The sequence below is a fragment of the Lathamus discolor genome, chromosome 4 (genome assembly GCF_037157495.1).
Source record: "Lathamus discolor isolate bLatDis1 chromosome 4, bLatDis1.hap1, whole genome shotgun sequence".
Lineage (NCBI taxonomy): Eukaryota > Metazoa > Chordata > Aves > Psittaciformes > Psittacidae > Lathamus > Lathamus discolor.
In genome coordinates, this window is record NC_088887.1 from 116852023 (window position 1) to 116864460 (window position 12438).

The following is a 12438-nucleotide window of genomic DNA, read 5'->3' on the forward strand; positions in this document are numbered from 1 at the left end:
AATATAATTCATAGAGAGCTAATGTCATTAGGAGACAAAAATGGTTTTATTGGGACTTCTGAGATGGAAGATTGCTCAAAGCAGCAGCTGGGGCTAGTTCCTTGCAGTCTTGTGGCCTGGTACTGGCATACAGCACAGCTGTTTGAAGAGGAACTGGGGGCCTGCAGCAGGGTACAGACAGAAAGGATGTAGTTTCTTGCAGTGATACTGTACTAAAGTCTATACATTTTAGCCTAAATGAATAAATAATGATGCATTCACAGGTGAACTAAATGGCTGATTTAATTTCTAACAGGTTCATGTCAATCTGCTTCTAATGGAGGCTCGTATGCAAGCGGAACTTCTGTATGCCCTTCGTGCCATAACTCGTCACTTAACCTGAAGCATCCGCTGGGCAGGAGTAAAGGAGTTTTACTAAGTATGTAAAGACCTTTTGAAATAGATACACACCAGAAGCTGTTTGTGATGTAGCATCAGGTTATTCAATTCTCTAGTGTCAAAGTTTAGCCGTGCTTCTTGGCGGCTGTAATGTGCAATGACGTGTTTTATTTTTCTTGATGCTTAACATTACTAATGATAACAAAAGTAACACTGAGGAGCACTACTCTGCATTGTTTCCGGCTGGATTTCTGCGCAGTGGTCAGGATCCTGAAACTGGTTTTGTTAATATCCAATCCTAGCGCTTTGTTCTTTAAGCACCGGAGTGAAGTGCTTAGAGACTTCTTTTTCCAAGCAATCATTTTTCAGATTAGTGGAGTCCAGCAGGAGATGGGTTCTGCCTGTCCTGAGAACACACCACCACGTCGTGACTTGTGATGGAGACACACGGGCTGGGTTGCATTGAATCGCCCACTGGATTCTCCTGTGTCTCCTGGAGATGGCTTGCCAGTCACTGTCTTACTACAGCAATTGAAGGTGATGCGAGATGTGGATGCAAACATTGAGCACACTGTAATGTGAAATGAATCATGATAAATCCTACAGCATGCTACTGAAGTGCAAAATTCATCTGCTTTGTCGTGCCCCTTCCCAAGAGAAGAGGCCTCACGATTTCCCATTTCAGCCACACTTACTGTGTTTCGATCATGCATAATCTTGTTTTACTGACAGTCACCCTCAGTTGTCCTTACAATATCCATGTTCATCACATGTTGCAATTTGTTTAGTTGGCACCTATAAAGTTAATACACAGGCTGACCAAAAACAAGGTGGTGGGTTTTTTTGCACTCTCTTCTTTCTCAATGTTCTACCTAAGGAAAGTAAAGGAAGGCTAGCATATCTGTTCTTTCATATTGGATGTGTAGAAATTTATTTCCCATAACGTTTTCATAGCATGAAATTTTAATACTTAAAGAAGTTTCTATGCATTAGTGTGAGTGAACAAAAGAAAAGTGCAATATTTAAAAAGAAAGCAAGCTTTTTTCCCTCTCATGCCACTGCTAAAGTGTCCTTCTTATATAGCCATAAAGAAATTGTAAAACCAAATTTCTTTATTGTCTAAGGCCTAGCAGTTTTGTTTTAGCTTTTATGGCTTCAGACAACCTGATACTGAGATGCCAAAGCATCCCCAAAACAAAGCATTCTTGGACAACCAGTAATATTGGGGAAGGGAAGAAATAAGCTGCCAAAAATGTCACACACTTTTGTGCTGTTTTCTGTTGCTTTGAGCTAATTTCTAAGAGCACAAAATGTTGATATTTATAGCTTTATTTTGTATTGCATTTAATGAACCAGTGAAGTGCCTAAAGAGATGCTTAAACTTACCCAGTAGGATGCAAGTTGTCACCGCTTCAGCTTCCGTCTCTTGGTTTGGGCTTTTCATATTTCTTTGAGGAGGGTGACCTTTATTTCTGTTGCAGACATTCAAAACTAACTGGATAGGTTTATTTTTAATGTGCCGTTGGACTGTACAAGTTAATACAGGATTTTTTTCCATTGGTGATTGCAGAATAGTTTAAAAACCTACTATTCCTATTCTAACACTTTTCATTGACAAAATCATGGACCAGAACGCTCCTAAAGTCAGTTCTCTCTTTTCTTCCCTTTTCCTGAACCTTGCTGTGACTCCACATGTTGGTTTTTTTGCTTTATCTGTCTGTTCCAGATTGGAAAGCTAAATGATTGTACACTTTCCTGCACTTTCAGACTGCAGACTGCATGTGAAAACCTTTTGAGGAAGAAATCAGTAATTATGTGGTTTTTTTAATGTAACGTTGGCTGCTTAGCAAACTACCCAATAGCGAGCATCAGAGAGAGCACTGGGTAAAACATCACATTTATTTATCTTGTATAGCTAACTGCAAAGATTTCTCAACAAGTATTGAGATGCTCATATGTATGAACTTAGGTTGACTTCCTAAGTTGTTATGATCCTTTTTGCTCCCTCCTGTGAGTGTAGTGGCCATACCTGATGGCTTTTGTGCATAAAACAGTTCTGCTGAGAGAAGTTTTCATGCAATACTTTTAGTTTTCCTCAAGTGATGGGAACTGTGCAGTACTACTTTAAATCCCTTTGCTTTGAGAAGTCAAGTAGTTCTCAAGAAGCACAGTTGAGCTCTGGAAAGAAGGTGAAACTTGGATTTGGATAACTAATATGACAGCTTCGTTTCCCTTCAGAAAAGCAAAGACTCTTAGCGTAGATGGAGTTTTACATTTGGAAACATGAGTGCCTTTACTTCTTTCCTTATGATACATACTTGCCAGCTCAAATGCCTTCTGAGCAAAGTACATGAGCAGATTTGAAATACAGAAACCATCAGTGGATTGCTTCATCAAATGTATAGTAAACCAGTGATTTCTTCTTTTTTTAAGGTGCCATATCACGTCGCGTATGGCCTGCAAGACATTCCGCTATAGGAAATGTCACTGTACAACTAGTTTGCTATTTCTCTCTCTCTTTTTTTTAAACATTAAATGCAAACTTGAAACTTCTGGAAATGTTTTCCACGTGGCATTTTTTTTCCAAGTATTGCATTTACAGTGTAACAATTTATAGCCTAGTTTTTATACTCAAAGTTATGATTCTGAATAGATGTTTGTTCAGAATAGGTGTTTAAAGTCAGACAACTCTACCATACATTTTATGCACGCTTTAGGCTCACACTGTGCCAAATTTCAATGTACAAGAGTTCTTGGATGTTTCTGCATTTTGAAAGCACTCGTGAATGTGAATCTTTACACTTTGTTGTTTAATATTATCCTTATGAGTACCATAATCACTGCAAGCATAGATACTCACCCTCCGTGTTCCTTTATTGGAATTGGTATTTACCAGCATTAATGTTAGTCCACAAAATGCCAGCCATGACCAACATAAAAGGAAGTGTACAGTCTCCTGTCTGCAGAAGGGAAAGCTTGGTAGGCACAAATTAACCAGCTACACAGGGAATGCTCTTAAGTAGGCAGCAGAGTTTTTGAGCACGGACAGCTTCTTATTATTGCAGAATCACTTCAGACTCTGTGCTGGGACAGATACATTCTTGATGAAATTGCTCTGTTTTTTTGCTAATGAAGAGAAATGGAGAAGATGCCGATTGGAGAAAGCATTTGCATTTCCCAGAACACTCCACCTGCAGCTGAACATCACAAGAGTCAGACAGGAATAGAAACCATTTGAAACTAGGGAACAGTTTGTGCAGATAGCTACTAAAGCCAGCGTTGTGGTACCCTGAGAGAATTTTTGTGAGCTGTAGATGGATTTATTTTCATCAAGACTGAACTGAAACATAAATTCTTTGTCGTAAAGCCTTCATTGCAATGAAAAGGATGTACTTCAGGTGTAAGAGTTAAAGAATTACCCCGTCAGCTCTTCCTAGGTATTAAAAAACCTTAAAGACAGGAAAATCAGTGGTTGTAAACAATTATAATTGTAAGTCTCTATGAATATAGAACAGATCAGAACAGAACAAAAAGGAAAGCATTTTGCTTCTCTGATATTTGAGTGCAGAAAGTCAAAGTTCCAGGTTCCTCAAAGTATTTTTGTTCGTAGTGATACTCATAGATATTTTCATGGGATGTGGAAAAAGCAGGAGTTGCCTAAATTTCAGTGGGAATTTAAGCACTTAGCAAAATCCTGCAAGGTGCCCACTGGCATTTTTGAGTCAGGTTTTTAAAGATACTTAGTCACCTGAATCCAACAGAATAAAATCAGTTTCCATAGAGATTAAAGGAATAATGTGTAGCAGACCCACGTGATTCACAGTGATTGTTAATGAAATGGGTTGTTTTGGGGACTTTATATAGGCTTAGAGAAATCTTTCCCAAAGCAGTTAAACTGTAAGCTGCTGCTCTTGCAGAACAGGTTCTTGATGTTTCTCATGCATGTGTGTTTTCCATGAACATAGGCATGCATTTCAGGCTCATGTTCCAGAGTTCGGACTCCCTCTTAGAAGAGCTGGATTGGATTTAGAAGAGTTACTGGTGGTGGCAAGCAAATACTTGGTAGCTTGTGCCCAGACTAAAAAGTTTTGGCCAAAAAGAAATACTCCAAATCTTGATTTCAAGTGTTCAGTTAATTTCCTTAGAGGTTTGGATCCTTCTCCCATAAATAAGGGGTGATGTTGCACAAAATAAAGGGAGAAAGGAGCGGATTCATTGTAAGTGAACCTTCCCAGAGCCAATCTGAATATAAAGCTGTAAGAGTTGGTTTGCTGTAAGCGATCATTCCAAGAGCTGGACAGAAATGTCAGTTTTCACTATATGAACTCCAGATTTATCCTCCCTCATGTCCCCCAGCACTGCGTTTGTCAGAAGAGATGCACCCACCAGCTTTTCCACATTTGGAAATTGAGAATGTTTATCTCCAAATGAAACTGAATTTAGCATTTCATCCTTACTGCATAGATCACAGGTATGGGAGATGGAAAGAGCACAGTAGCATGCGGAAACTTTAGGAGCATCTTGATCAGTGTTAATGCATCCCTTAGAGCACGTTTCCTGGCATGTGGTCATGCTGCTGCTCCCCCAGCTTGCATCAGCGCTCTCTTGGAGACATTTAATCCTTCTGCTGCTCAAAAGGGGCAAAAATTGTCATTTTCCAACCTGCCACAACCACCCTGCATCAAGTGCTTCCTATCTTCCCAACCCACAACCCCCCACAATCATGCAGGGGCAGCCTCCTAGCCTTAGCCTTGTAAAACAGTGCTAGGTTCCTCTGTTGCCATTTGAGTTCAGAGGGACTTTCTCCTCTTCAGAAGCACTCAGTTGTTGGTTTTGGTTATTTCTGGACAGGAAAATTCCAAATCTGGTTCAAAAGGATGACAGTCAGTACTCGCTTACAGCATCTAGGTAGCATTTGCCAGTAGCATGTTAGGTCCCATCTCTGGAGTTACAGTGATAATCCAGTGAATCCAGTAAGGAAATGCTTTCTTTGGCAAGACTCCCCATGCTCGAGCTATTCAGCCATGCAGGTTTCTTTGGGGGACATCTAATGGGGGATTTGAGGTCCTCTTGTGACAGGCAGCTCCTTGGGTGCCCTGCAGCTGGCCTCTGGAACAAGTGGATTTGGGTTTTTCAGTTATCTATGGGATAAATCCAAATGCACTCCATGGTGTGGCTGCTGGAGAGATAGGCAGGGTTGTGTGTTCCTACAGGTATGGAGTATCACCAGGGCTCGTGGAAAATAGAAACCTGAGTTCTGCTTTTGTTCCCAACAGTAGTTAGAGGTGGTATTGAAGACACCAGTTAATACACTGATAGTGGGGAGCAAGCCATGCTGTCAGCATCAGACAGTAGAGACCACAGGCACCCGTGAGGGGACACAACCAGTGCAGGAGGAGCTGACACGTTGGCCAGTTGGAGAAACTTGGCCGATGTGTCTGAGAGGTTCTTGTGCTTCTCTCTGCTTAGAGGAGATGGTGGGAGATGCCTCATTCTGAGGTGTCCAAAGGGCTTCTGTAGGACAGGAGCTGGGACCCTTTCCTTGCTCCACAGCTGGAGCAGGGTAAAGGAACCATTTGCTTCTACCCAAGACGAATGTGCTGCTGTTGAACTGCATCTTCTTGCCCCCACCAGATGGGTGAACCCCCAAGCGTTGTGTCTCCAGCTCAGGGCCCTGGGGGACAGCGACAGCAGGAGGTCCAAGCACCCACAGTCCAGAACTCTTCCTCATTGCCCATTTCACGCTCATGTCGTGCCACCAGACCCAAACCTCCTCCCTCCAGCCCAGCCGCCATGTGCCTGGGTGGCTGCAGGAGATACTGGCTTTTAGGGGGAAAACAATCCCAATTAGGCTACAGCCCTTGGACTCGACAAGGCAACGCAGTCAGGAATCCTTTCACGACTGTGACCTGGAACTGGATATAAACTGTAGCTTATAAAAGAAACAGGAACTTTGTAAACTTGAAATCTCTCGGTTTTACCCTTTTCTCCTTTTGCTGGAAAGCCACACAATGAATGTATATGCTTTTCTCTTTCTATATCCAACCTAACGGAATCAGACTGCCAACTCCTTGTTTTGTATTAGCCTTTTTTCCTTTTTTTTTTTTTTAGAGAAAAACAACAAAAAAAAAGAGTTTGTGAGCAATATATGTAGCATGCTGTGAACGTCTGTTTTGATCCTTATAGTTACTCTTTAATCCATCAGTATTAACACCAGTTCTTTTTCGTGTTCCCCTTGGTACTTCGTATGCGGTGTAAGCAGAAGCTGTGATCGGCTTTGCAGTCCTGTGCCGTGTTACTGTAACTCCTTGATTCTTTAGGAAGCACCTGACTGTGGGCCACCCTGGCGCAGGCAGCGTGCCCGGGCACGACTGCCGCTCTTCAAGTCTCTTGTACTATGTATAGTTTTAAGTAGAATAAGCTTTTTAACAGAATATTGATGCGGTTTATGAGTCACGCAGGCTGCAAGTGTCTGGTGTGTGAGAGTCTTTGTATTTATAGTTGTTGGGGGTTGGTTTATTTCTCGTTTTGTTGATGTTTTTTGAATTCATAAAGTAGCAAACTTGATAAACATAGCCACTTTAAACTGCTCTTGCTAAACAGACCCTGCTGTAGATAAAATACCACTGTAGATACAGGGAGGTGCTCCAGCAGACCCTGGGTGAGCAGGGCCCTTCTTTGCATAAAGCATGGTCCGAGCTGCGTGGCCACCCTGTGCTGGGACACATTTGGACCCAAACGTGGGGCAGGCTGAGATCTGGGGGTGTTTCATCCCCTGTACCCACAGGCCCACCACTGGCATGGTCTGCTCACTGTGCATGAGGGGAACATGAGCCTTGCTGGTGTGTGGAGGGATGGATGGACCAGCCGCCGCTCCGAAAACATGGGCATGGCCTTTCTGCAGCCCGAAAGCTTCCGAGCCCCTCTGAGTGCAAGCGTTAGCCCTTATTTGCTGTATACAGAGCCCAGCATGGTGGGATAAGGAGCGGCATCGGCTCCCCATGGGCAGCTGTGGGTCGGAGGGGCAGTGGCAAGGCAGTGCCCAGGGGTTGGCATTTCATTGCATCTCCCCCCTCTGACATGGGGTAAGTCGTACCCAGCTTCTTGCCTCCCCTGCCACAGCCCCGGAGGTGTTTTGGGGTGCAGGATTAAGGACAAAGCTCTGGTCCTGCTGCTCCATCCCACCCCCTGGAAGCGAGGTGGCTCCATGGGTACCACAGTCCCTCCAGCATCCCGCAGGCCTCCCATCCTGCCTGCCCTGAGCTCCGGAGACACGCTGCAGACCCCATACTGTCCTGGAGGGTTTGCTGCAAGGTGAGGCAGCTGCTAGGAGCTCCCTGCGGGTCTCCACAGCAGCTTTTACCAGTTACTTGTTCTGTTATTGCTGGTTGGGGTTTTCTTTGTTGGATTCCTTTTTGTTCCCAGAGGATGGGCTGACCTGGCGGGATGGATTTTTCTCTTTGTGTGTGACTTGTGTTAGTTTTTAAGTTACCCGACTTGAATTTATCTGAACAGATGCAGAAGGAACTCTTTTTTTTTTTTTTCTCTTTTTTTTCTTTTTTCTTTTTTTTTTTTTTTTGGTGAGTTAAGAGACAAAAAAATGCATTTTTAAACAAAGGAATCGTGTATTAACATTTTAACAGCAATTCATAAATCTGCACTTTTTATGAGGTTTTGAAAAATCTATTTATAGGTACGGAACAATGGGGTTTGTTTAAAACTGTATCGCATTTATACTTGCTGAAATTACTTTCATTGTTATCAGTAGGAATTTCATTGGTTAAATAAAATGGATAAAACCCGTCTCCTCTTGGAGCTGTCATTTGGCACACGCTGGGGAACACATCTCCGGAGCACAGCATCCTGTGGTTTGGAGTGAGATCCAGTCCTGGAAGCATCCTTCACCTCCATGCCCTTGTCCTGGATTCTGATTTAATGTATAGATTGTTTGATCTATATACAGATAGATAGGTAATAGATAGTAATTCTATTTAATCTATGTGAACATAGGTCCTGGAAAATGGATAGCGCTTGCCTAAGGGCATCACCAGTTAGTGATGAGGAATGGGGTGATGGGCATCACAATGTTCACTCTTGATATGGGGCTGGTCACCTTCCCCTTGGAAATCTGATCTGGGAGAACCATACATGATGGGATGCACCAGGAGCTGCTCCCACTTCAGGGGTGAGAGCCATAAAACAATGCAGGAAATGCAGAGGAGAGCAGAAATGTGTGCTGAGGTGCTGGCCTGGGGCAGTGCCAAGCTGATCTTGAAGCCACAGTACCCCCAAGCGCCTGCAGTCCTGCCCTCTGCCCCATCCTGCCCCAGGGAAGGTGGCATAGGGCTGGGGATGACCAAGGGGGTTGTCCTGGGAGAGTTGCTCATCTCCCCTCCAAAGAGACAAAAGTAGCTTGCACAAGCCGCAGATCCGGGGTGTTTGGGTGTGTTATAGAATCCCAGACTGGTTTGGGTTGGAAGGGACCCTAAAGCTCATCCAGTTCCAACCCCTGCCACAGACACGGACACCTTCCACTAGAGCAGGTTGCTCCAAGCCCCTCTGTCCAACCTGGCCTTGAGCACTGCCAGGGATGGGGCAGCCACAGCTTCTCTGGGCACCCTGTGCCAGCGCCTCAGCACCCGCACAGGGAAGAGCTTCTGCCTAAGATCTAAGCTGTCTCCCCTCTGTCAGTTTAAAGCCATTCCCCTTGTCCTGTCACTGCAGGCCCTTGTAAAAAGTCCCTTCCTGGCACCAAATGTGATCTCAGGTGAGCCCAGCCCTGAATTTGGTCCCTGCGCCTTCCCCTACTGCATGATCTGAGTGCTCAATGGGGGACCAGCACGGGTGGGGGCAGCTGCACTCCCCAGGGGCCGTGGGTTTACCATACAGCACCCTCCCCTCTCTACCTGGTTCCCAGGAACACCAAAGCCAAACGCGCTCTGTGTGGTGGTGGTAACTCCAGGCCGTTGTCCTCAGGCCTCTCCAGCTGTGCTGCCTCTGGCTAGGTTCAAAACCCAGCCCAGGGCCAGAGGAACACAGAACCCAAAGGGCAGTGACAGACCAGGGACCGTGTCACAGGGATGCTCCTGTGCCCACCTGGCTGCGGGACCCCCGTGCATCCCATAGGTGATCCCTATGGGATCTGGGGAAAGCTCATGGGCAGGTTGAGGGTGTGCAGGCCGGCACTGCAGCATGTTCCTGGGGAAACCCGGCTGGGCTGACCCTGGTGTGCTCCATGGCCGGCATGACCCGAGCGCGTGGCCATCCGCAGCCTCCTGGATGCAGGAGCTCCAGCAGGGTGACCCATAAGGGCAGCCCTGGTACCCAGCCATGGCTCGAGCAAGCCTCACCTGTGAGGTTGGGTTTCAGCTTGTGCTGGGGTCTCCTTGGCCTCTGCCCAGCACCCCTTCAGGCCACAGCACTGGGAAGGAGCAGAGACAAGCCCTAGAGGGCCACGAGCAAACCCTCCTTACCAAGCGCTTGCATTAATGGCTGCTGAAGTGCACCCACCAGCAAGAGGCTTGGTTTCAACTCCCTGTGCTGCATCAGTCCAGTGACAGACCACGTGGGAGCATCCAAACTGCCCCCAACAGCTTTCAATCGGACCGTGACAGAGCAGTCTGGTGGGACCTGTGGACAGCACAGCGGGGGCTCTGGAGATCCAGTCTATAGATGTTACAGATAACATCGTGCCAATCGGCTCGTGTAAGTATAATCCGTTTTTTGCAGGCTTTTTGGTGTGTAAGGAGATGATCACTGGATTTGTGTTTCCTGCTGAAGTAAAACCCCCCTGCACCCTCCACCTGTGCTTCTTGTCCTCAGCCCTTGGAGAAAACTGAGCATTTCCAACATGCAGGAAAGTGCCTTTGCAGAAGGGAAGCCCTCCTCCTGCTCCTGCCTGGGGCTCCTGGTGCAGTATCCGCATAGCCAGGGAATAAAACGGTGCCAAAAAGCTGGATTTCGGTCAAATCTCACTAGTTTCAGCATCATGACCTGCATCCCCCGGCGCTGACCTGCCCAGCAGCGAGCCCCCGCAGCTGGCTGCTGCGGTGCGCGGCCCCCCAGAGCGGGGGTTAGCTCCGCTGTCCTCCCGGGCCGGTGCCGCTTGTGATGCCCTGAGGGCCCCAGGAGGAGCGCAGGGCTGGAGGCGACGCTGCCCGAGCACACACCGCTGCCCGGGGCGGCTGCATCCCCGGGTAATCCCTCCTGGGCACGCAGGGGGAGACGGGGAGACTCCAGCAGGGGCCGGCAGCCACCCGCAGCCGTGCCCTGCGGGAGCCTCACCCGCCTCCTCCGTGCCCATCAGGGCGGGCACGGCTGGGTGCAGCGAGCGGCTCGCAGGGCACCGAGCTGCCGCTGCCGCCTGCAGCACAGCGCGGTGACACGGGAGAGGTCAGCTGAAAACGCTTCTGGGGGGTTAAAGCCAACCCCGAGGGGGTTTTTCCGTTCGGCTTTTCCTGCTGGAAAAGGAAAACAAAGTGAGAAAAGTGCCGTCTTTGCAAGGAAACCGCCCAGGAGCAGAAGTGGCTCAGCTGAGGCACCGTTACCAGCTCTATCTGTAGACCTGAGTGCAAATCACCCTCATCACAGCAGCCCAGAACCTCAGTGCCAGCAGTGCCAGCAGGAATGTGCTTGGTGCTGAGCACCTGCATCTGCTCACAGCTGGGAATGGGATGGAGAAAGAGTGGGACTGGAATAGGCTCATGATTGGCATAAAGGACGGGTACCAGGTCCCCAAACCTCCCTGTGAGTGGGCCTGCAGGAATGATCTGTGGCATTGCAGCCTGTGGGGGTGGACAAAACCATCCTCCATCCCTGGAGCCTGAGCGTCTGGTCCCCAGTCCTTCGTGCCACCCAGCACTGGAGTTGTCACCCTTTCTCCTGGTGGGATGGTGAGCCTCAGGGCTCACCTGCACCTCTCTGCATCAGCCCCTGGTGTCATTCCTGCCCACATGGATGGACTTGGTGATCCAAGAGCTTTCCAAGCGGCTGTGGGAAAGACCCCACCTGTACATTCACCTGGATGGGACAAGCACCCTCATCCACCAGCCCCAGGTAAGCTTCATTGGCCCCAGCTTTGCGCATCCAGCTGAGGTGCCCGGGTGAAAGCCGACTGAGATATCTATACTGGATGGAGGGAGTCCAGTGCTGCAGAGAAGAGATTTCACATGCCCATGCTTGAGGAGCATAAATCCAGATAGCGAAGTCCCCCTGGCTCTATTGTATCATCCCTCTGGAGCTGCCCCACTCATCTCAGCAGCTTGCTGGCATCAGGCCCATGCAGCGACCACTTCTCAGCCATCTCTGTTCACCATTTACCTACAGGCCACTTGATTTCATAGAATCACGGAATGGTTCAGCTTGAAGGGACCTTTGAAGCTCATCCAGCTCCAACCCCCTGCAATGAGCGGGGACACCTTCCGCTAGATCTGATTGCTCAGAGCCCGTCCAGCCTGGCCTTGGATGTTTCATGGGATGGGGCATCCACCGCATCTCTGGGCAACCTGTGCCACTGCCTCACCACCCTCACTGTAAGAAACCTCTTCCTTACATCAAGTCTGAAACACCCCATCCATCTGCTGCTTTTCTCCCCCGCGGTGATGAGCCCACATTGTTCCTCTGCTGCCCATCACCATCATCCTGCACCCCTGCTGCAGCTCCTGGCTTTGGTCCATAACCATCTCCTACCAGCAGACACTGGGAGGCTTGGCAGGACCCTCAGTATCACAGCAGTAACCACACAGTGACACCTGCTCCAAATGTCCATTCTCCTCCATGTTAAATTGGTTTAAAACATCGAGTTATTAATAAAGATAATATTGAAACTCAAACAGGGGAAGTTTAGATTGGATATAAGGAAGAAATTTTTTACTGTTAGGGTGGTGAGGCACTGGAATGGGTTGCCCAGGGAGGTTGTGAGTGCTCCATCCCTGGCAGTGTTCAAGGCCAGGTTGGATGAAGCCTTGGGTGGGATGGTTTAGTGTGAGGTGTCCCTGCCCATGGCAGGGGGGTTGGAACTGGATGATCTTGAGGTCCTTTCCAACCCTAACTATTCTATGA

General features: G+C 47.6%; 1 protein-coding gene across 2 annotated transcripts in view; it reads left to right on the plus strand.

The window, feature by feature from the left end:
• Positions 1-8183, plus strand: part of SESN3 (sestrin 3) — a 46364-nt gene extending 38181 nt beyond the window's left edge. For both annotated transcript variants that reach the window (XM_065678734.1, XM_065678736.1), the window contains exon 10: positions 296-8183. In XM_065678734.1, the coding sequence (XP_065534806.1) occupies positions 296-382 (87 nt within the window). In that variant the 3' untranslated portion in view covers positions 383-8183. The remainder of the gene's footprint in view (positions 1-295) is intronic.
• The last annotated feature ends 4255 nt before the right edge of the window (positions 8184-12438 follow it).